General features: G+C 40.5%; 3 protein-coding genes across 4 annotated transcripts; 2 read left to right on the top strand and 1 right to left on the bottom strand.

Annotated features, from left to right (window-relative positions):
• The first annotated feature begins 149 nt into the window (after nt 1-149).
• On the top strand, nt 150-5,832 carry CIDEC (cell death inducing DFFA like effector c). 2 transcript variants are annotated; one of them, XM_053469385.1, is made up of 6 exons: nt 150-232; nt 2,389-2,466; nt 3,824-3,965; nt 4,052-4,204; nt 4,301-4,488; nt 4,720-5,832. In XM_053469385.1, the coding sequence occupies exons 2-6, from the start codon at nt 2,414-2,416 to the stop codon at nt 4,895-4,897; spliced, it is 714 nt and encodes a 237-aa protein (XP_053325360.1). In that variant the 5' UTR covers nt 150-232; nt 2,389-2,413; the 3' UTR covers nt 4,898-5,832. The 2 variants fall into 2 exon arrangements, with proteins under 2 accessions (XP_053325360.1, XP_053325359.1); XM_053469384.1 differs by lacking the exon at nt 150-232 and adding an exon at nt 1,924-2,202.
• Nucleotides 5,833-7,001: 1,169 nt separating this feature from the next.
• On the bottom strand, nt 7,002-12,891 carry LOC128500446 (tubulin tyrosine ligase 3-like). The gene is made up of 13 exons (XM_053469607.1): nt 12,877-12,891; nt 12,681-12,741; nt 12,418-12,527; nt 11,861-12,037; nt 11,389-11,517; nt 10,952-11,066; nt 10,716-10,796; nt 10,170-10,323; nt 9,769-9,917; nt 9,077-9,311; nt 8,492-8,927; nt 7,813-8,335; nt 7,002-7,177 (listed from the first exon to the last, which is right to left on the bottom strand). The coding sequence occupies exons 1-13, from the start codon at nt 12,889-12,891 to the stop codon at nt 7,002-7,004; spliced, it is 2,361 nt and encodes a 786-aa protein (XP_053325582.1).
• A 2,030-nt stretch (nt 12,892-14,921) lies between these two features.
• On the top strand, nt 14,922-19,146 carry RPUSD3 (RNA pseudouridine synthase D3). The gene is made up of 9 exons (XM_053470102.1): nt 14,922-15,137; nt 15,545-15,702; nt 16,097-16,141; nt 16,296-16,392; nt 16,700-16,807; nt 17,172-17,256; nt 17,704-17,830; nt 18,148-18,287; nt 18,708-19,146. Exons 1-9 carry the CDS (start codon nt 15,019-15,021, stop codon nt 18,960-18,962), a joined length of 1,134 nt encoding a protein of 377 aa, XP_053326077.1. The 5' UTR covers nt 14,922-15,018; the 3' UTR covers nt 18,963-19,146.
• The last annotated feature ends 808 nt before the right edge of the window (nt 19,147-19,954 follow it).

Below are 19,954 nucleotides of genomic sequence, written 5' to 3'. Positions count from 1 at the left end.
CTGCTTGCAGACTTGAGGGCAGAAAACACTGGGATGTGGAGTGACTTGTGCTCCACTTTCCACACTCCCTGGGTTGTGATCTGAGGGCAAATACTCTGCGGTTGGGGGAGGTGGGGAGAAGGGAGTGGGGCAGAGAGAAGGTCATATACATCCCAACAGGAAGTCACAGTCACAGTATGTAGCAAGACAGGTGACAGTGAGGTATAGACACAGAGGATCGGGCAGCTGTGATGTGAGTATACCATGATACAATGTATCCCACATATATGTGCTTTATATGTCACTGTGATGTGTTTCCATATAAAAATCAGCCTTAAATGTCTCTTTTTACAGATCAGATTTGTTTTTTTATAAAAAAAAGAAATACACAATTTTTGTTTTGATCCGGATCTAAAAATAATTTCCTTTTCAACTAAAAGCTTGCTTGTTATAACAGCTGTTATAATAACTCGTAGCCGGAGCCAAGCTTCATTTTACTTGGAATTATCACTAATTTGGGGAAAAAAGAAACCTGGTAATAATTAGTATTTCTGGGATTTGCTTCTACTAATGCGAGTGATTTTTAACCTAAAACAAGCAGGTTTCTGGCTGATCCCTGGCTGGATTAGGAAGGTGTTTTGAGATGTAGTATAAGGCTGGTCAGACAGTCGCATACATTAATAATTTTATTATTGGGGGGATACGGTTTATGTGAGTCTGTAATCTGAATTCATCAAAACAGGAGTGTGAGACCTCTTTGCTAATACCGAGAGATAATTATGTATATCGAATATTAAAGTAATTGATTGAAAGGCAGAAATAATGTAAAAACAGTAAAATATATAATAAATGTCTCAGGTGTTGATTTTTTTATGTTTAGTTTTTTTGCCCATCGCTGGGAACTTGACATTTGATGTCATACAACCTCGTGATGTTATGATCGTACTGGGTAGCTTTCAGCATTTGAGCCTGAGTTGCAGGGTTTTTGCCCCAAGCTCAGTGTGAAGGAGCAGATTCTTAGGGTCACCCAGACTGGAGCCGACTCCTTTGTATTCTACCCTCCCAATTAGTCATTTTGATACCAGGATGTTATGGTCGATATCCCTGCTTGAATGCAGGTGACTGTGTGAAGTGTATCTTTAAATAATGGCAAGTCAAGGTTTTCATGAGGACCGATATGAGACCCATTTGAGAAACCTTTTTTGGCGGGCCACTACATCCGTCCTCAATTGCCCCCAGCTGGGCAGGTTTCCGGCACATATGGACCTATTGCTGTCTTCCATTATGAAAGCCAGGAGATCCCGAAGACCTAAGGTTGAGAAACTCTGGCGCCTATTCACTAAAGGAAGAGTTGTCACTTCACCACACATTATGAAGGTCCGTCACTGGCAAGTTTATCAGCAAGAAGGGCTGAACTGGCCCTGTATAATGTATAATTCAATTTGAAGAACTTTCACTGATTTCATCACGCGTTATTCAGGGCTGGCTAAGATCTTCATGCAGCAGAGGCTCACTGGGGTCGGAACTTCATAATGTATAGTGAAACGATGGAGATCTGAAAACCCAACTCTCTTGCCAACTCGACTGTCAGCTCTCCCTTTAGCCTACCAGACACATCAGTTGCAGTTGGAGGTTCCATCGGTTTACATTCTAGCTATGGGTAGACACAAAGATTCCCTTCACAGCGGACTCCGCAGGGTCTTATGCATCCCCAACCCAACTTCCTTCCCGGTCTGCCACGAACGTTCATACAGTGAGGGGGGATAAACACGCATGGGATAGACATACGGCTCCTGAATCTAAGACGAGACCAACGACTGATTAAGGTTTGAGTCTTTACAGCAAGAGAAACAGGCGACCAAATGGAGCCGATCTGTCGTTGAGTTCACTTGTTGTGATGACTATTTCATGACATCTAAAAGAAACTTCAGCATAACACAACCTTGTGACAGAAGAACCTACACTGGGTTGGCCACCTCTATGTAAAATAAATTACTAATGATTATTTAAGCTTACAAAGATTAGTCAGAACGGACGTTGTACTTATATGGCAGATGTCACAGTAACCGGCAGAGACTTTGACCCTTCAGGTGACTTCATCAACTCCTCAACAGCACAAAGGTCAGATACCTGTCAGGTCATTTAAGACGGTTTCTGGTGGGGACTAACAGTAGATTCTGTGGCTGAGGCAATAGCAGTTGGTTTGGATACGATGGCTTCGGCGTAAGTATACTTTGTATGCATTAGACGCGATGTTTTTATTATATTTAATGCAAATGATGCAGAGAGGTTGGTTACGTTATTCCTCCAGAATCTCAGAATTTGATTGAGAAGCTTTGAAAGTCCAACAGTCATTACGTTGTGGAAATGTGAGTTCGGTAAAACGCTTTGTCTCTTTTCTTTTTCTAGATCAAACCAAATAATTCTGACAAGGATGGAGTATGCAGCAAAGTCTCTAAGTTTTCTATCCCCAAAGTCTCTCTCCAAGTAAGAAAACACATTTCATTTTATTTATTTATTTATTTATTTATATAATACCCTACTGTTCAAAACTAAGGGAACTTAGAAATGTTTTGTTTTTGAAAGAAAAGCACATTTTGTCCATTAAAATAACATAAAATGGATCAGAAATCCAGCGCAGACGGGGTTAATGTTGTAAATGACTATTGTAACTGGAAACGGCTGATTTTTAATGGAATCTCTTCATAGGCGTACAGAGGCCCTTTGTCACTCCCGTCACTCCTTTATCACTCCCATCACTCTTGTGTTCGCTGATCCAAGTTTAAGTTTAAAAGGCTAATTGATGGTTAGAAAACCTTTATTTTGTAATTATGTTACAGCCAGAAATTTCCTTGTTTTCCATAAAAACAGCTTAGTGACCCCAAACTTTTGAACGGTAGTATGTATACACAGTATATAAATATTTAAATAATATGTACATTTTTTTTTTTTAATTCAAGAATAAGGCAATAAATGCAAGAATAATTAACATTATCAGGTGATATAGAAAACATGCAGATGATCCAACTGCAACATTGAATTTTATTAAAACTCATTAACAAATCTGGAAATGTACTGATTTTCAGGATAATCAATATGATATGATTAATACATTTTGGAAAATGGAATTTTTAGACTAAAAATAGGGTTAGAGTGCTGCCTCTCCAAATAGTGAAATATAAATATATTAAATATTAACTCACGGCAATAGATTACAAACGTATAGTATTGAATTCAAGATCTTTACTGCGCAGCGCAGAACATTAAGAGTTATTCACGTGTAAAACTGTCTGATTATAAGCTAATTTCAGGAGCTGAAAGTAGGATTTTTATAGAGTGATTAGAGCGTATCGGGATATGATTTAGAACATTCTCTTTAGTCGTTAAAGGGCACGGTCACCTTTAGCTCCATTTCATGTTCAGACAGTCTGGTTTTGAAATCCGGGGTGGTTATCTGAAACTTGGCCGCTTGCGATCGATGTTCTACGCTGTGTCCAAAATCCAAGGGGCTGGAAACCGAGACTAAAGGTCAGGAAAAAATGACAAAAAGTATTGAGCAAGCGGAATACTAAAAAACATCTATTTTTCCACCCCAGAGTTCAATTCAAGTCAAACTGTCATATAGGTTTATATACCCTATATACCTATAGCTTATAGGGTCAATTAATTTAGTGTCTGTTATATATATATATATATATGTCTGGAATATTTCCATGCAGGGATCTACCTTGTGTTTGTCGATACAAGCCTCGGATCAGTTTCTGACGTACCCCATCATTTCTCATTGAATGTCTTCCTCCCAACGTCTTAGTAAATAGACGTAACGCATCTATTTTATTTACAGATGTGTCTCCGTTAGCACTTCCATGACTCAACAGTTGCTATATGGCCCTCCAGCCAAGCCTCGGCCCTTTCGAGTGTGCAACCATGACCGCAGCATACGGAAAGGAATAATGGCCGACAGCCTCGGCGACCTGGTCGAGAAGGTAAGACCTCGTATGTTTTCCTGGTGACCGTTCAGCCGATTTTCTTTAACAATGGTTAAATTGTTTAATGGTTAATTTTTCTTTAGGCACAAGACGCCATGTTGATGAACGAGGCTATAACTCTAGTACTGGATGAGGACGGGACCGGGGTGGACACAGAGGACTATTTCCAGTCGCTGGAGAGCGGGGCGGTTTTCATGGCTCTAGCGAAAGGACAGAAGTGGAAGCCTGATGAACGGGTGAGTCGGTTAAAACTCTTTATAACTTGTACAGCTTCTGTTCCTCCGTATGTCACGGGACGTACTGACCGTCGGCCGTCACCTTGTGTCCCACAGAAAGCCGGATACCACGTCTCCCTCTCCAACAAGCCTCCGAAGAAGATCGACGTTGCCCGTTTCAGTTTTGATCTGTACAAGAACCACCCTGAGGATTTCATCGGCTGCTTGAACGTCAAAGCCACGTTTTATGGCGCGTATACTGTCTCTTACGACTTGCAGTGCCACGGAGCGAAAAGAATGATGAAGTGAGTGGATATAACACTGGAGGCTAGTAGTGTAGCAGGAGAATAAGTCTCATTGTATGTAGTCATGAAGTCCCCTGGCAGTGTAGGGGGTAAACTCATTACCGTAATGTAACTAGCGAGGTCTGAGTAGAGACCCCGTAGCCAGTTAGCGACAAACTGCCCACCGCTTTGACACCCATCATTTATCAGTAGATATTTTGGAAGCATACTTCTCATTTTGCTTCATTACAGGGAGGCTTTACGATGGACGCTCTTCACCATGCAAGCCACCGGCCATGTCCTGCTGGGGACGTCGTGTTACATGCAGCAGCTCCTGGAACATACAGAGAAGGCCACGCCGGTGGAGGACAAACCCGCGCCTGGTCTTAAAGACTTGCTTCCCTTCTACCCGCGTAAAATGCTGCTGTAGAGACCTGAAAGCACTTGGAGAACATTATGAAAACTCAACGAAGGCTTTCCTTTCTGCCGGGACAAGCACTCACTCCGCAGCTAATCCTCACTTTAACCCGCTGGATGCCGCAATCTGTATCGAGCATCACGCTTGCACACGAGCATGTTAACATAGGACTGTTCCAGAGAACATAGAGAATATTAAGTAGGTTTCTAAAGAAAGGTATAGGCGACAGGTGTCCAAAAGCACAACGCTTTGAACTGCGTTTCTCGCGATGCTTTATGAGATAGAGGATGATGGGCGAGGTAGTCCAGCAACAGATAACCTTTAGGTTAATCCCAGTATAGATGAATGATGAAAGCTGTCATTATCTCTTTGACATACGGACTGTTCTGTAAGCATTTCCAGGATCTTCCTATTACCCGCAGCTCAATGACCCAAACGCTAAGAGTAACGCCTGTCGAGTACTCATACTCCGAATCCAAACCCAACATTTTTATAAGATTTCCACCTGTTATTTTGTGAATGTTCTCGATTTTAACTTAAATTGTCTCACAGCGATCACTTACATATTAAGATATTATATATATTTTACATTTTACAACAGGTTTATGACCTTTCATTTTGACTGCAATTCCCATAAACCTTTGCTGGTACAAAATAAATGATATTTAAGGAAATGTTAACCATGCAGTACCGACCCCCCCCCCCATAGGGCAGGTAATGTAGACACTACACCGCACAAATAAACTCAGAATATTTCTTATCAGCTAATACTAAAAGCGGCGTTGCTTGTGATTCAGTCAGTAGCTTCACAGTGTGTGACTTTTATCCGCTCCCCGCACTAAATCTACTACATGGATGTGATATTAACGTGTAATACTTTCATATTTATTATATTTATAAACCAATTTCTGTTTAATATTAAAACAAATGTATTCATTTTGTGCAAATGTGTATCTGTCTTATTGGAACTACTTCATATACTGCAGCTTGTGGGTTCCTTGAACCTTATTTCTATATCTGGGAACTCCTCAGGATTTGAAGCTCAGGGTTTTTGCCCCAAATCTAGAGGATTTGGGCCCGAAGGAGGGACTGTGCATTCTAAAGAGAGAGAGAGCGCACCTTGGCTACAAGACGTGTGGATCGTGAGAAAAGAAGTAGGATGTGCATGGAATCCATTGCTTGTCGGATGGATGTCAGAGCTAAAAATGTAAATCTTGATCATTTTAAAACAGCAATAAATAAAAATAATAATTGGGTTTATTTTTTTAAATAACTTTATTTAAAATATAAAGTTACTAAAATACTTTTTTTTTTTGCTTTGGGATATATAACGTATATTTTATAAAAGACACACAAATGAGATCACGAGTCCTAGAGATGAATGTCTATCTAGTAGCGTCATTGTATTCACATTATGTTGGCTGTAACAGCCTTTGCATCACATTGAAACGGGATTTAACTTTTTAAAAACCTGAGATTTGATTTGTTGAAAAGTGCTGTTTGCCGCTCTTCCAGGAAAGATATTATAGCACCGGCATATGAATAAAAGGATTCCAACATTAAATCATTTCCCCAATATGGGGGAACATGGAATACATAAATATCTATATAGTAGACCTAAGGAAACCATCGTCTGGATAAAAGCGTCTACTAATAAATTATTAATAGCTGATAAATGGGTAAAGGATTTAAATATAACAATTCCATGTAACGATTCGTACATCTCCCTAAGTAAGGTCAGTGGGGTTAAAGCTTTCTTATTGCTCATGAATAAGGGGGTTAATAGACGGTACTTTGTACCCACAAGTCTCACTAACATGAATCCTCGCACCGCTAGGCATTCAGCACCCAGCCGGGGTATGAAGGAATCTTTTTGCATTTTATGCATATTATCAGTGTCTAATTGTTACACGTTTATAAAATGTATATTTTACAAGCAATATCATTCATCTATTAACATTGTGTTTCCTGTAACGTCCTTTGCGTCACATTGAAAGTCTGTAAAATAAGGTATTTGTCCTGAAAACATTCACGTTTTTTGTTTTTTTTAGGAAAATGTAGTTTATTCTGCGGCAGATGATGGGTCCGCAGTATTGGAAATTGAAAGACGTGACATTTACAGAAAGAGGGCTGATGGGATCACTGGATTCCGTGATGTTGATCGCCCATGGCTCTTCATAGGGCTGGATATAGCCGGTAGCCTCACACTTTTCTGACATGTCGCACGGGGTATCTTCGGGGGATGTGGAACCCTACAGAAGACACCGGGCAACTTTTGTTGGTTGATGGGACCTGCGGATGAAAGGAATAAGGATGGTTTAGCCGAGACTCGAGTAATCTGACATTTAGTTTGTTACACTTTATGCCCTAACGTTGTTCTCTCTACCCCAACGATTTCAGGACAACCTCCCGGGACACTTGGGGAGATCGTGTAAAAGTGTTATGATGGGGGAGCAACTAAGAACCATTATTTTTATATAGGACACCACTTCATTAATTGAAACAAACAGGAACAAGGGGAAAGCATTCTCTAACACGACTTGGATACAATTATATATACAAAAGAATCAAATAACGGGGGCCTGTAATATGTATTTAATAAAAATATACTTTTCCCTTCTACAAATTAATCAAACCACAGAAAAGGGAAAACTAGAATATTGTAGTCAGAAGCTTTAAAAGCTGTTCTCAGGAGACTCAGTAATAGACATTGGAATATGACATCATATCTTCATTTCCTGCAAAGCAAACAAGATGGGTTCGCTTATGGAGAAGGCCTCCAAAAAATCTGAAGGTCCTTTAATGACTAGGTTCTTCTGCTACGTGTAGCTACGATGAAATAGTTGGTACATTTTACGTGTTTTTACCCCATAACTTAATTCTGGGCACTAAATAATAGGACGCATTTCTACTGTCAGGCTTCTTACCTGTTGCCGTTCCTTTGCTGAGGATTGGTAAGGCTTTGATGTTAAGGCTGGTGATCGCCTCATCTATGCATCTTCTGTCTCCCAGCCTCGTAGAATGACGCAGGGCTGGCGGCTTCTCGGACGCGCACGGTTTCAGGGCAACCGGTGAAGGATCATGGGAAGGAGATTCTCGGATCTTATGAAATCTACCTCCATGTACCTGTCCTGTCCGATTTTTGCGTTCAGTCTTAGGTGTTTTAGGTGGTGTCGGAGTTAATATTTTTTTGTCTCCCCCAAGTACCGTTGTTTTTGGCACTAATGATTCAATAGACGGCGACTCAATACTAGCCTCTTCCCAGGCCTGAGAAAAAGCTATTGAGACCTTGTCCTGCACCATGGAGGAAGACCTCTTTCTTCTCCTACGAGGGATCCTCGTTTTAACAGAACCGCGGGAAGGTCTCTCTGGAGGGGGATGTGGCTGCTTAAAAGCAGATCCTTCCACCAGCAGGTTTATTCCTTGATATTGAGGAACATCTACAGGAGCCTACAGGAACAAAATACAGTAACGCGTGATTCAGGTATGTTAAAGGGGTTTGTGTTGTGAAACATGTTTGGCCTATAAAGCACATTAACCTACAGACCATAATGCTAACTGTGTTAATAAAAAAGATATAGAAAGGACACTCAGTTAAGGCAATACCTGTTTGTAGATGAGCTCGAATAACCCCACGTCCGCGGTTGAGTCGCGTCTCCAATCTAACACCACCTTCAGGGTGTCCTCCTGCACCGCAGCACAAAGCTCGGTGGTCACTGCTGTCGATGGTTCCATGGTTGGACTGGAGTTGATTTCAATCAACCAGGGTTGGAAGTTCTCCCCAAACATGAAATCTGCTCCGTACAATTCAAAGCTGCTCTTATTGGGCTCCACCAGTTCTTGGGAACTCTGAATGGCGTGGATTATGGCAGATTTCATTCCTGGCACAATCACCTCCTTGTAGGCGCGTCCTGCCCCCATCTTTTTCAGATATTTCTGAAACTCATCGCAGGACCACATGTTGCTAGAAGGCACCAGAGGATGGCGGCTCCACGAGTTCTCGTAATACTTTTGTATGGAGTTGTTACAGAGATGTATGGAGCTGTAGTAACGAGAGAAGGTGTTTAGCTTTTAGTTTCAAGTCAATGAAAAACTACTTGTCTAGGTTTAGGCTGTATGTTATGGGACTTTGGAAACTAAATATTAGTAAGATATTTAAATAGCATAACATTAATCCCACCACTAACTTACCTGTCTAGGTTTTGCAAGGAGAAGGTCTGGGATGAGAAGCGAATGTAGCATTTGTTGTAAAACCAGATTGTCAAAGGGTTCCAGTCGGTCACCAGAAACCACTGGCGCACATCGAACTTTGTGCCGTAAATCAGCAGCGGTCGCTCAATATACTTCTGGATGACCCATCTCTCCTGTTTGACTGTCCCTGGATTCAGCGTTAGAATTTCTTCCAAGCGATCCATGCAGGCTATACCTACGCCGGAACAGACATTCGATTTTAGAATCTTATTCACAAATGGAAAACATGCAAGGGTTAAAGAAATAGTAGAAGCAGAAACCGGATAATTTAACAGATTAATGCACAGGGATTCCGTTCAAATGCAGTTTCATAAGGAGCTATCATAATACCCCGGGGAAATGTTTGGGCCGTTGATTAAATCGCTTGTTTCCCAATGAAACAGGATTTGGTTGGTCATTCAGAAGACGTGGACAGGGATTGACTAGACGCAGGTGGAGGCAGAGCTACTCAACGGAGAAATGAGGCTCGGGATTTATATGCGTCATATTCTGGACCTTATTTGTTTAATTGCTCATTTTTGCATTTTTGATATCCAAGTCTAGAGGGCTGTAGAATTTCTCCACTTTTATTCCATTTTCACGGTTGTATATAATTCAGAAATGGCCAAAACGCTGTCTCTGGACCTACTCACCTCTGCCACGGGATTTAGCTCCTGGTTTTACAATCCAGATGTTTCTGACGCCATCGATATCAAGCTGTGGATTCACCGATCTTAACTTCTTCAGCACATCGATGCACCGATTCGCAAACAGATCCGAGTCTTCAATCGCAGCACCATCACTGCAACAATAAAAAGGGTACAGTTCATATACTTTTACCTGGAGCACAATCATCGTTCACCAAAAGAATGTTGGTGCGACCCAAACGCCCTTTCTGGGTTCAAGTCGACAAATAAATAAAAATGTATTTATTTTTATAATTTTTTTTTAAATGTTATAAAAGATTGACCGGTTCTTTCTTAATTCTAGATGTTCTCTCATTATAATTTAGTTTCTAATCGCAGCTAGGTCTGCGCTGTACGGCGTCACTTACTGGATGATTTGATAGTAGCTGCGTAGAAACTCGTTCCGTGCTGCGTCGGTGACGGTGGGAATCTTGGTATCGACATCCCGATGATCCAATGTGCCGAGATACGATTCACAGGCTTGCAGGGCAGTCACAATAACCTGAGCTGGGACGCGGTTTCCTGGAGAGAAGAACACGCAGAGTTAAAATGAATGCACTTTGCAGAACTGTTGGCTGAAATAATTAACGGATCGGAGCTTTTTGTGTTTTAATCCGTCTAATAGTCCTGGATATTCCAATTAAAATGACCGTTTTATCTCTAAAGGAACCCGGATAGAGTCATGTTGGTTCGGGAGACGATGGAGTCTTTAGTGAAATTTGGTACTTTTTTTCCCAGAGCAACATAGAAAATAATGTAAAGTTAAATAACCTTTCTATAATTACATTTTCCCTTCTTATGCTGAAATAATAAATAATTTAAACTAAAGCTTCAATCTCTGCTGGAAAGCTGTGTATTGTAAGATTTTAAATACCAAATACCCCTAAGTATACCCTTTATTTCACCCCACTTACCGGTCAGACAGATGGCGCTTCTGTGTTGCCTTTCTGATACCAGCTTCAGGATACTCCTGGCAGCCGTTAGCCAAAAGTCCTCTAAAAAAAAAAAGAGATTTTCACAAATTAATAGCAAAACTTCCTCGCTGTAACTTACAGAATGTATCATTACTCGGTGCTCTAGAATTACATCTAGATCTGCCCAACATATCACAATTCAGAGAGGACGCAGTTATCATGATAAGAATTCCTACCCATAAATGCTCGCTTCTCGTTGACATCTCCGAGGCTGTAGCAACGCGGGTAAAAGGCGTCTGGATCAGCGTCATCAAACCAACGCAGATTTCTCAAATTCACACATAAGCCAATCTACAAGAAAAGGAATTCATTGCGTTATCTGATTTGTTATCGGAGACTCCGTTATTAGCCCACTTTAAGAAGTAACGAGTCCTTCCAGAGCAAAGGGGCAAATAATTACCTAGAGACTATTTAGGAATAATATCGTGGGGGCTTAATTGTTTCCCTGATCATTCTATAACCTCAACAGAGATTTAAGATAAAACGTTAACCACTGCAAGAAAATTAACCCTCGGCTTTCACAGATCGGGTCTCCGTGTCCCGAGGCCTGGCTTTAAATGGACTGTTTTTGAATTTTATTGAGGGGACACAGCAGCTCCCCAGCGTGGCTCACCTTGGTTGTGAAGGCCGTGGAACGGGCGTAATGGTTCCTCATCTGATCCTTTCGCAGGGAATAACAGTTGACGGGGTCGCTTTTGGCTGTCCACCAAAAATATGGATCTTCATCGCGGACAAGCCATGACTACCAGGAAAAAAAACACACCGGAGGTTTCATATATATATATATATAAATTAACAATGGTTTACAAAGTATCCAGAGAACTCAAAGCAACAACATAGACATGAATTTCAACCACTACATCTGCAACAAAATGTCTTGGAAACCCGGTTAAATAAAAGGAAATGTCTATAAAGGATAGAGTTATTCTTATTCCCCTTCAGTCTTTAAGAAGCCCCAAAGATGATTAAAGTCCCCAGATAATTCTCAGTAACCACCATATTTCTCCATTATAAAGCACTTTGGGAAATGTACAATTAGAATTAAGAATCTGTCATTTCTATTAATATGTCAGTTGAATATTTACCGCGAGATCCTTTGGATCACCTCCGTCGCTGTTCCCACTTCCGACACCTTTTTCCTTGTCTATGTCTTTCTTAGGAGGCTTAGTGAGGCTGGGGAACTCTCGCTCAACCCAACCTCGCTCCCGAAGACATCTGCGGATCACTGGGTACGGGCCCTGGATGGTGAAAATCTTTTTCTCCTGTACGAGGGAGTGAAGAGAGGAGATGCACATTGAAATATCATACTCTGAACTTGCTACATTTTACATACGTGAAAAGCGTCAGCATTTAGCGTCTGACCAAATTAAAAGGAAAACATTTTTTTTCCATGCTAAACAAAATAGAAATTGTATTAAAAGTCACGCTGAGGACCAAATGAATCAACCCAGAACTAAAGCAGTGCTGGGATGAGAGTTGGTGAAATCGCCATGGAAACCATCGGAATGTTTGCGACAGCAGAGACCTTAGAGTTCTAATTCAAAATGAGTTCAAAATGACAAAATGAGTGAAAATGTTTCTAAAGATGGCTTATTGTAAATAACAAAATATAACTAAATCAGTAACAGTGAGCTCTGCTGACCTTAACGGCGTTATCCGCCAGGAGTTTGGCCTCTTCCAGTGGATCCGGTTTGACGCATGAGTGAAGGGTTCTTTTCCGGAGACGTCCATCAGAAGAAGAAGATCTTCTTTCTACAGTTATATAATAAAAATATCATTTGAATTAATAATGATTCTGTATTTCAGTGTAAATATGTCCAAAGATAAGAATGTAATATGTATAGAGGTATAAAAGTATATATATTTTAAATACAGTACAGGTCATGTCTATATCATTATTCCTACCTGTTTTAGGACATCTTTTATCAATGGAATTCCCCCTTTCTCTTTGCGATTCAGAAGAAATCTGTGGAAAAAGAATTGAAAGCAATATTTAGCCAAAAAATGATTACTGATTAATAGAATTAATGTAACAGAAGAAGAGGGGTTCTGTTTCACTATTGAATGTATCCATTATTAGAAATAATAAAATGAACGGTACCTTCTGCACCACCATGGTGGCGGGTTGACTCAACCGGTAACGGGAATCAATAATCAAATGTGTGCTCTTTCAGAAAGAGACACGCGATCCAACCAGATAAACGGTAAATACACCGACCTGTGTGAGAAAAAAGTATTTTAACATACTGGAGAATAATCTATCCTGATACAGGGCTGCATTAACATCATAACTGCCCCTTACCCTGCATTATCTAAAGGGGGCTATATGGTAACCATACACAGAAATTCATATACCCCCCAGCTTAACCCATCCCCCCAGTTACTTATTGGATGTTTGACTTATTCAGAATGTTTTACTTTGTGTTGTTAAAGTATTAACTTTCATATGCAAGTGACTAAATCCCAATATTCTGTGGTGTTTACTGATGTCATGTTACACGTATTAATAATAATAATAATAATATATAAAGCACAGGGGTTTTTTCCCCCTTTACCCGATGAGAGGGGTATCACAGGTTGTCCCGCACAAAGGCTAAGGCCAAGTTCGGGGATGACTGGCTGTTAATACAAATAGTAACTATCCACTATCTGAGCGCGTTCAGTTTGACACTGACACTGACAGCTCTGCGGAATTCCGTCCCCTTTATTGGAGTCCGTTTCCATAGCAACAAGGCCACTGTGACATCACAAGCCGCAACATTTCTTTTGCAACCTTCATTCTGAGGCCGTTGTGACATCACACGCAGCAACAGTCCTTCTGCAGCCTCTTGTAGACATGACATGTGCTGCGTTTAACCCCTTTGGTGCCAGTGGGGAGGGCATATACCTCTTGTAGTGAAAACGATCCCCTGCTACCAACAAACGTGTATTTATCTGTGTAAATGGATGATTAATATAGCTGATGACGAATAAATATGCATCTATACAACAGCTTGTAAATTACTCAGACCCTTCAACTGTCACTACAACCATCCCACCCAAAGAACGGCCCCCGCCAGGACAGACGGCTGGCACAGATTAGAGATAACAGACGACTACCAGACGCATTTTGTCTGCCCACAGCGTTCTAAAGTGTATAGGACTTTAGCCATCGTTTGTACTGGATCCTTTCAGTGGTTATCAGTGAAATTATTTGGCAGAACAACCTAATAAAGCTTTGTGTAGATTATTCCTCCAACTCCTTCTAGACTTTAAGCTCGTTCCAGCAGCGCCCTCCTTACTTTTTATTTTTCTAGGTGAAAATAGTTATGTCGTTTTTGTTATGTCCTGTTTGCCCATTGTACAGCGCTGCACAACATGATGGCGCCACGTACATCAATAAATATAATAACTTTTTTAGGAAAAATAAAACCCACAGCGGCACAGTAACCAAAATCAAGATAGGGAAATCCAGAAGGTGTCTGGATCAGCGTCATCAAACCAACGCAGATTTCTTAAATTCATACTTAAGCCAATCTAGGAGAAAAATAATTCATTGTTTTATCTTCTTTGTTATCAAAGATTTACAGCATGTTTCACCCCCAAAAATAAGCATCTTTCTTCCACAGTTTAGGAAGTTTAAGTAACACAAGAGCCTTTCCAAAGATTATTTGGGAGAGCGCCAAGAAAAGATCAAACCTGACTAGCTAAACAAAGTAAAAGACCTATGGATGGCAGTTTACTGCGTGTGGCATTCCGAAGAATAATGCATTTCATTTGCTGTTCCTATACACATTATTATTGTAGAACCCTGTGATGCCCTCATGCCCAGCAAACATTCCGAGCTCCTAGAAAGTAGGAGGGAAACGGAATTTGGATCCCAAGGAGGGAATAGCCTTCCTAAACAGGGACACTTGGAAGGTAAAAGGAAGTCCCATGGGAAAAAAAAGCATTGAATTATTTCTGGCACTTCAGCTAAGAAAGCATCTGATTCTTTCTTCTTTCTTCTTTCTTCCTTCTTCTCCTTCCTTCCATTCCAAAACACTCACTGCCCCCTGCTGGTAAAGCCGAATTACTGCAGTAGCAACTCTGGCGCTCATTGGGTAACATAAACTACACGTCCCAGAATGCATTGAGCTGTGCGCATGTGCAGTGAGGAATCCAAGATGGCAGCGTCCTGTCAGGCAGTATGAGTGTGTCACATATTCAGTACAGGACAGCGATGTTTCTTTTTATCGTGGAGTAAAGTCTCGGGGCTTTGGGGATGGCTGTGTTGTGTGGGCAGGTAGTGTTCGGCAGGGCCGTGCTGGCGTCGTGTGAGGCGGGTTACCGGAGGGTGTCCAGGTGCATGTCTGCTGTCACTACCAAGAACACAGAGTCCTGGTAAGTCAGCCGAGCATTTAAAGCACTTCTGTTTCTTGTTCATGGAAAAGTGAAGACAGTGTGGCTGTGTGTGATGTCATGTATGCACTGCCCCGTCGGGTTTTTAAAAGCTCATTTATATGAAATCTCACTGAAATGTATTAGAATATTAGAAATCGTTAATACCGAGTCACCGGCTACGGCACGGTAACAGCACATGTGTGCCAGGAGTAGGAATAAAGAGGATTTTGGTAAATTCAGCAGCGTTAAAAAAAGATTCCTGCCAAACTGAAATGCTCCAAAACTGTAGATTTTTAAATGAAATTAAAGTTTTTTTATATATATATAATGTTATATTGTATCATAGTGTGATTTGACAGTAATCATGCTGCATAAATGTATTGGGGTTTTTTTGTATTAAATTTAAGGTATAAGACCAAGCTAGACGTAAAGGACCAACGAAGAAAGCCGCGTTTTGCAACGAAAGAAGTCAGCATTCTGCGGGATCCGGGAGTCGTTTCGCTTCACAATCTGACCGGAGACAAACTTTGTGAACTCCTGACGGAAAATGTTGTCTACGCGGATGGTGGGTTTGTGGAAGCGTAGGCTGTACATGGAATGACGACGTCTCACACTGTTCAATGTGTATCCGACAAACATAGAATAAAGAAAATATTTGTACCTTGCGACAGTAAATGTTTAAAGCGAATGCCGCTAATGTTTTCACGTTTAGTGTAAATGGTGCGCTTTGAGCATACAATACATCGCAGCACTATCCGTAAATTACCCCTCTTACTGGCACAGCGGTCGGTGGCATAATGATACGAGCAGAAATGTATAGATCAAGTTACAAGTGAAAAGGTCTGGAACGCGTTTTAACATTTTGGATAGGTTCACACCCTGTAACTCACACGGTTAAAGTTCCCAGTGCAAGCCTTTACTTTAATCATGCTAACCGCTGCGTTTATTCTATTTTTCAGGTCCCGTCGTAGCCATCAACAAACCTCAAGGCTTGCCTATTACAGGTACAGTTTCATCTCGGTACTCGGGACTCGCTCCTGTCATTTGGCTATTGCTGGCGCCACAGTGATGGCTTTTGTTTCAGTACAATCGCTAGTGAGAATAACCGCTGTCGTTTTCTATGAATGTCCCTTTTTTTATATTTCTTTTTATGTTTAGGGAGTCCGGAGGGGGTCTCTGTGTCTTCACTACTCCCTCACCTGCAGCATCATTTGGGAATCGGCTCTGAACTGCACATTGTGAAAGCTGCATCAAAGTACGTGTACAGTGCACTCCAGGCATATGTGATCCCTGTCAAGGGACGTTCACACTTTATTACAATTGTTTTTTTCTTTAAATTCCGTGTTTTCGAATGTTACAAATCATTATGTTATAGCCCAGAGGTAGCCAGCAGTTGGTCCTCACATTCTTGTTTGGACTAAAGAATGGTTAATGAGAGCTGCATTTTGGGATATCCCATTTATTGACTATCATTCCTCTTTACGGTTTGCTGTGTGTATTAAAGGGTAGATTTTGGGAAGCAGGGATTCCCATTGTAACCTCGCATGTTTTCCTCAATGCAGGGAAAGTTCTGGTCTGGTTCTCCTTTCCACCTGTCATACAACTACACAGCAATTCGAAGATTTCTATGCCAAGTGTCGCAAAGCACAGACACCAGTGACAACTTACTGGTGAGTTTCTGCTGAGATCAGTAGCTTTCTGCATGGGCCGTAGTATAGATGTACTCATCTGCACTTATATATATATATACACTTATCCCTGATGAGCTAAAAATACTAAAATTCTATATTCCAAAAGTCTTGCGTCTTCAGACTGATAATTTTAGTATCTGTGTATAATTAACATTTTCATAGAGTTGTGTAGGACTAATGTAAGGCTACCTGGAAAAGAAAACTAAGGAATAGGAAATTTAAACTCCGATGGGGAACCAGGTCGCCTTTCTTTTTATTTTTTTATTAGCAAGATTTGCACCTTTATAGAAGACAGGATAGTAGAAAAAAAACAATAAACAAATAATCCGCTTCTGTTTACCAGCGCAGTGACTGTCGGGGTCCCTAACCCTCTGGAAGGAGAAGTGAAGGTAGCACTAAAGGTGGAACAAATTGGAGATCAAAGGCTGGTAAGAACCATATGCCGACGGCCAGTGAAAGGAATGATCTGGATGTTATTGTTTAGGTTAAGCAGATCACTGGCTTGGGATTTTTTGTTTTTTAATGGTCAGAGCCTCTTGCCGGTGACTTGGGGTTACTGAGTGGCTGGCTGATCCGAGACTTGGGGGAAGTAGTCCGATCCAGAACAAGCATGACCTTTTATGAAACAATGTCTATAGAGTAATGCATTTTGATTTTTAGTATTATATAAACCTGATTAAAAAAAAAATGTAATCATTGATTTAATGTAAAATTTAAGTTTACATTTTTATATGGTGTAATTATTGCTGAACTATAATGTTAAAACCATTTCTTTTTACATGTTAATTTAATAAATAGAATTCTGTCCAGCCTGTGAAACGGTATTTATTAATAACTTTAACTGATAGTGTTTCTCATCTCCTGTTTACAAACAGGTTGTTCCTGTTATCCATCCAACGCAAGGAGAGTTGGAGAGAAGAGAGGTGAAGAGAACAGAGACCCGGTATAAGGTTCTAGACTCCGCAGACGGCTGTTCTCTGGTACAGCTGCAGCCCATGTCAGGTATGTGCGTGATATGTCAGGACGTATATCCTCCATCAGGCAAACACGAAAAAACATGAAACAATATGACTCAAATGGTTAAAGTTACACCCTTAATCCCTTAAATGCCGTTTTTTTCTGAAATACATTTTCAAAGAGACTCTTATTTAATGTAATCTTAGATCTTTTTTATTTTCAATGTCTTATAAATGAAGGCTGTCAGAAATAAAATCAGCGCATGCTTGGAATTTGGGCCCAGAAGAACTTGCAGCAGCGTTTTCATTTTAATGGTGCATTTTGGATAAATATTTATATATTTTTTCCATGTATATTTATAGTTTTCCAGTCTCAGCTTCTGGTTCACATGACGAGGTTGCTTTGCCCTGTGCTGGGAGATCACACATACTCCTCGCGAGTCGGGAGGGTATTGGGGCAGTATATATATGTGCCTTTGGAGAATGCTGTCCCCCGGACGCAGGTAAGTCTTGATTTGTCAGATGAGTCCTGGCGTAGTAAAAAAAACATGTATTTTTCCTGCAGTTATTATGTGCATAAAAGGGGTAGTCGCTTCCATCCCACTATGTCTCAGATAAGTCTAGTGTGTTTAAATGTTGCCATTAATTATATGGGGCATAAAATAATACGGAGGCAGAGTGAGTGCAGAGTGAGAGATTGAGAGCAAAAACATACTTTTGTGATAGAAATATATCTGCATCACTGTAGATAATGTTTTTGGAATGCAATGCAGATGCTCTTTATTCTATTAATTTATCTTTAGAGGTTTTATACATTGTCTGGGCAAAAATTAGGGCAAATGCGGCTTGCAAAAATAAAATGTAAACAAACATGCATTGTTTGTGAATTCCAGTCATGCCTTTACTTTACTTTATTCCACAAGCTGCTAGAAGAGAAGATTTTGCGTAGGATGCACTTTACTCAGCAACAGATGCACCGCATGCCTCTTCACCTCCATCTACATCAGCTCCTGATACCAGACAAGCCTGATGGGAAGGGATCTCGACTCATCACGGCTCCCCCTCCACCTTTCTACCTAAGGACGCTCCAGCTCTTGGGACTAACCATGGAAGAGAAGCCGGTCCGCAACAATGATATTTTGTGTTTTCCAATAGCAGGCAAAAAGCCGATTGCCTAAAGTCGGTTACCTGGGACAATAATGTAATGTCTAAAGGCAACAGAACGCATACTGTCACGGGGGTCTCCTACGGATATTCAGCTGGATGTAAATATGCTTTTTGGGACACTGGAATCTGACTTCTTACTTATTCCTAATTTAAAAACATAGGAATACATAAAAAAACACTAGTAATTGATGGCTTTATTTTTTAAATAACTTTAATTCAAGCAAAATAGAATATAAAACTGATAAAATAATTTTCTTGCCTTAAGAAATGTATATTTTATAAAAGACACACAAGTAATATCATGAGTCACAGAAGTCCCACAGAAGACATGAGTGCAGGATGACCAGATTAGGGGGAAAAGGGTTATGAAATAGCAATATGCTACTTGTACTTTTTGCCCTGTAACATGCAAAAAACATTAGGCATTTCTAAATATTATTTAAACAAAAGTCCACAAAAATGTTTTGTTTTTTTGTCAGCCATGTTTTATTAATTTTATAGTAATTTTGACGATGTAATCAAAATAATAGTATCTAAAGAAAACCCTTCTAAAAAAAAAAAACAATATATAATTTGTGTGAACACAGTAAATGAGAAAATTACAGCTAAGCACAAACACAACAGAACAGAAATGATAAAACACTCACGGTGACGAAGGGTACAAAATGGTCTTTAAAGGCTTAAAATTAAATAAAGATAATTAAAAAAAAAAAACAATGTGTATTCTCTTTATGTTTGATCAGCACTTCTGTGTTAACAGAGCATTGTTCCATTCAGTCAATTTCCAACACTGATTCAGGCGTTCTGTACAGTACCTGGCTGGAGAATGAACGAATGTTCAAGTTTTGCGTTTTACATGAAAAAAAACGGATCCCGGTGGACCAGGCATCCCACCCACCAATTCTCCCAGCAATACAGGTCCAGACAGCCGGGTGCCGCCGCGACAGATTTCCCCTCCATCACAAAGCAAAACAAATTCAGATTGAGCAGATAAGGAGCCCGC

The sequence above is a fragment of the Spea bombifrons genome, chromosome 6 (assembly GCF_027358695.1).
Source record: "Spea bombifrons isolate aSpeBom1 chromosome 6, aSpeBom1.2.pri, whole genome shotgun sequence".
Lineage (NCBI taxonomy): Eukaryota > Metazoa > Chordata > Amphibia > Anura > Pelobatidae > Spea > Spea bombifrons.
The sequence above is the reverse complement of the archived record's forward strand: the minus strand, read 5'-3'. Positions and strand labels throughout refer to the sequence as shown.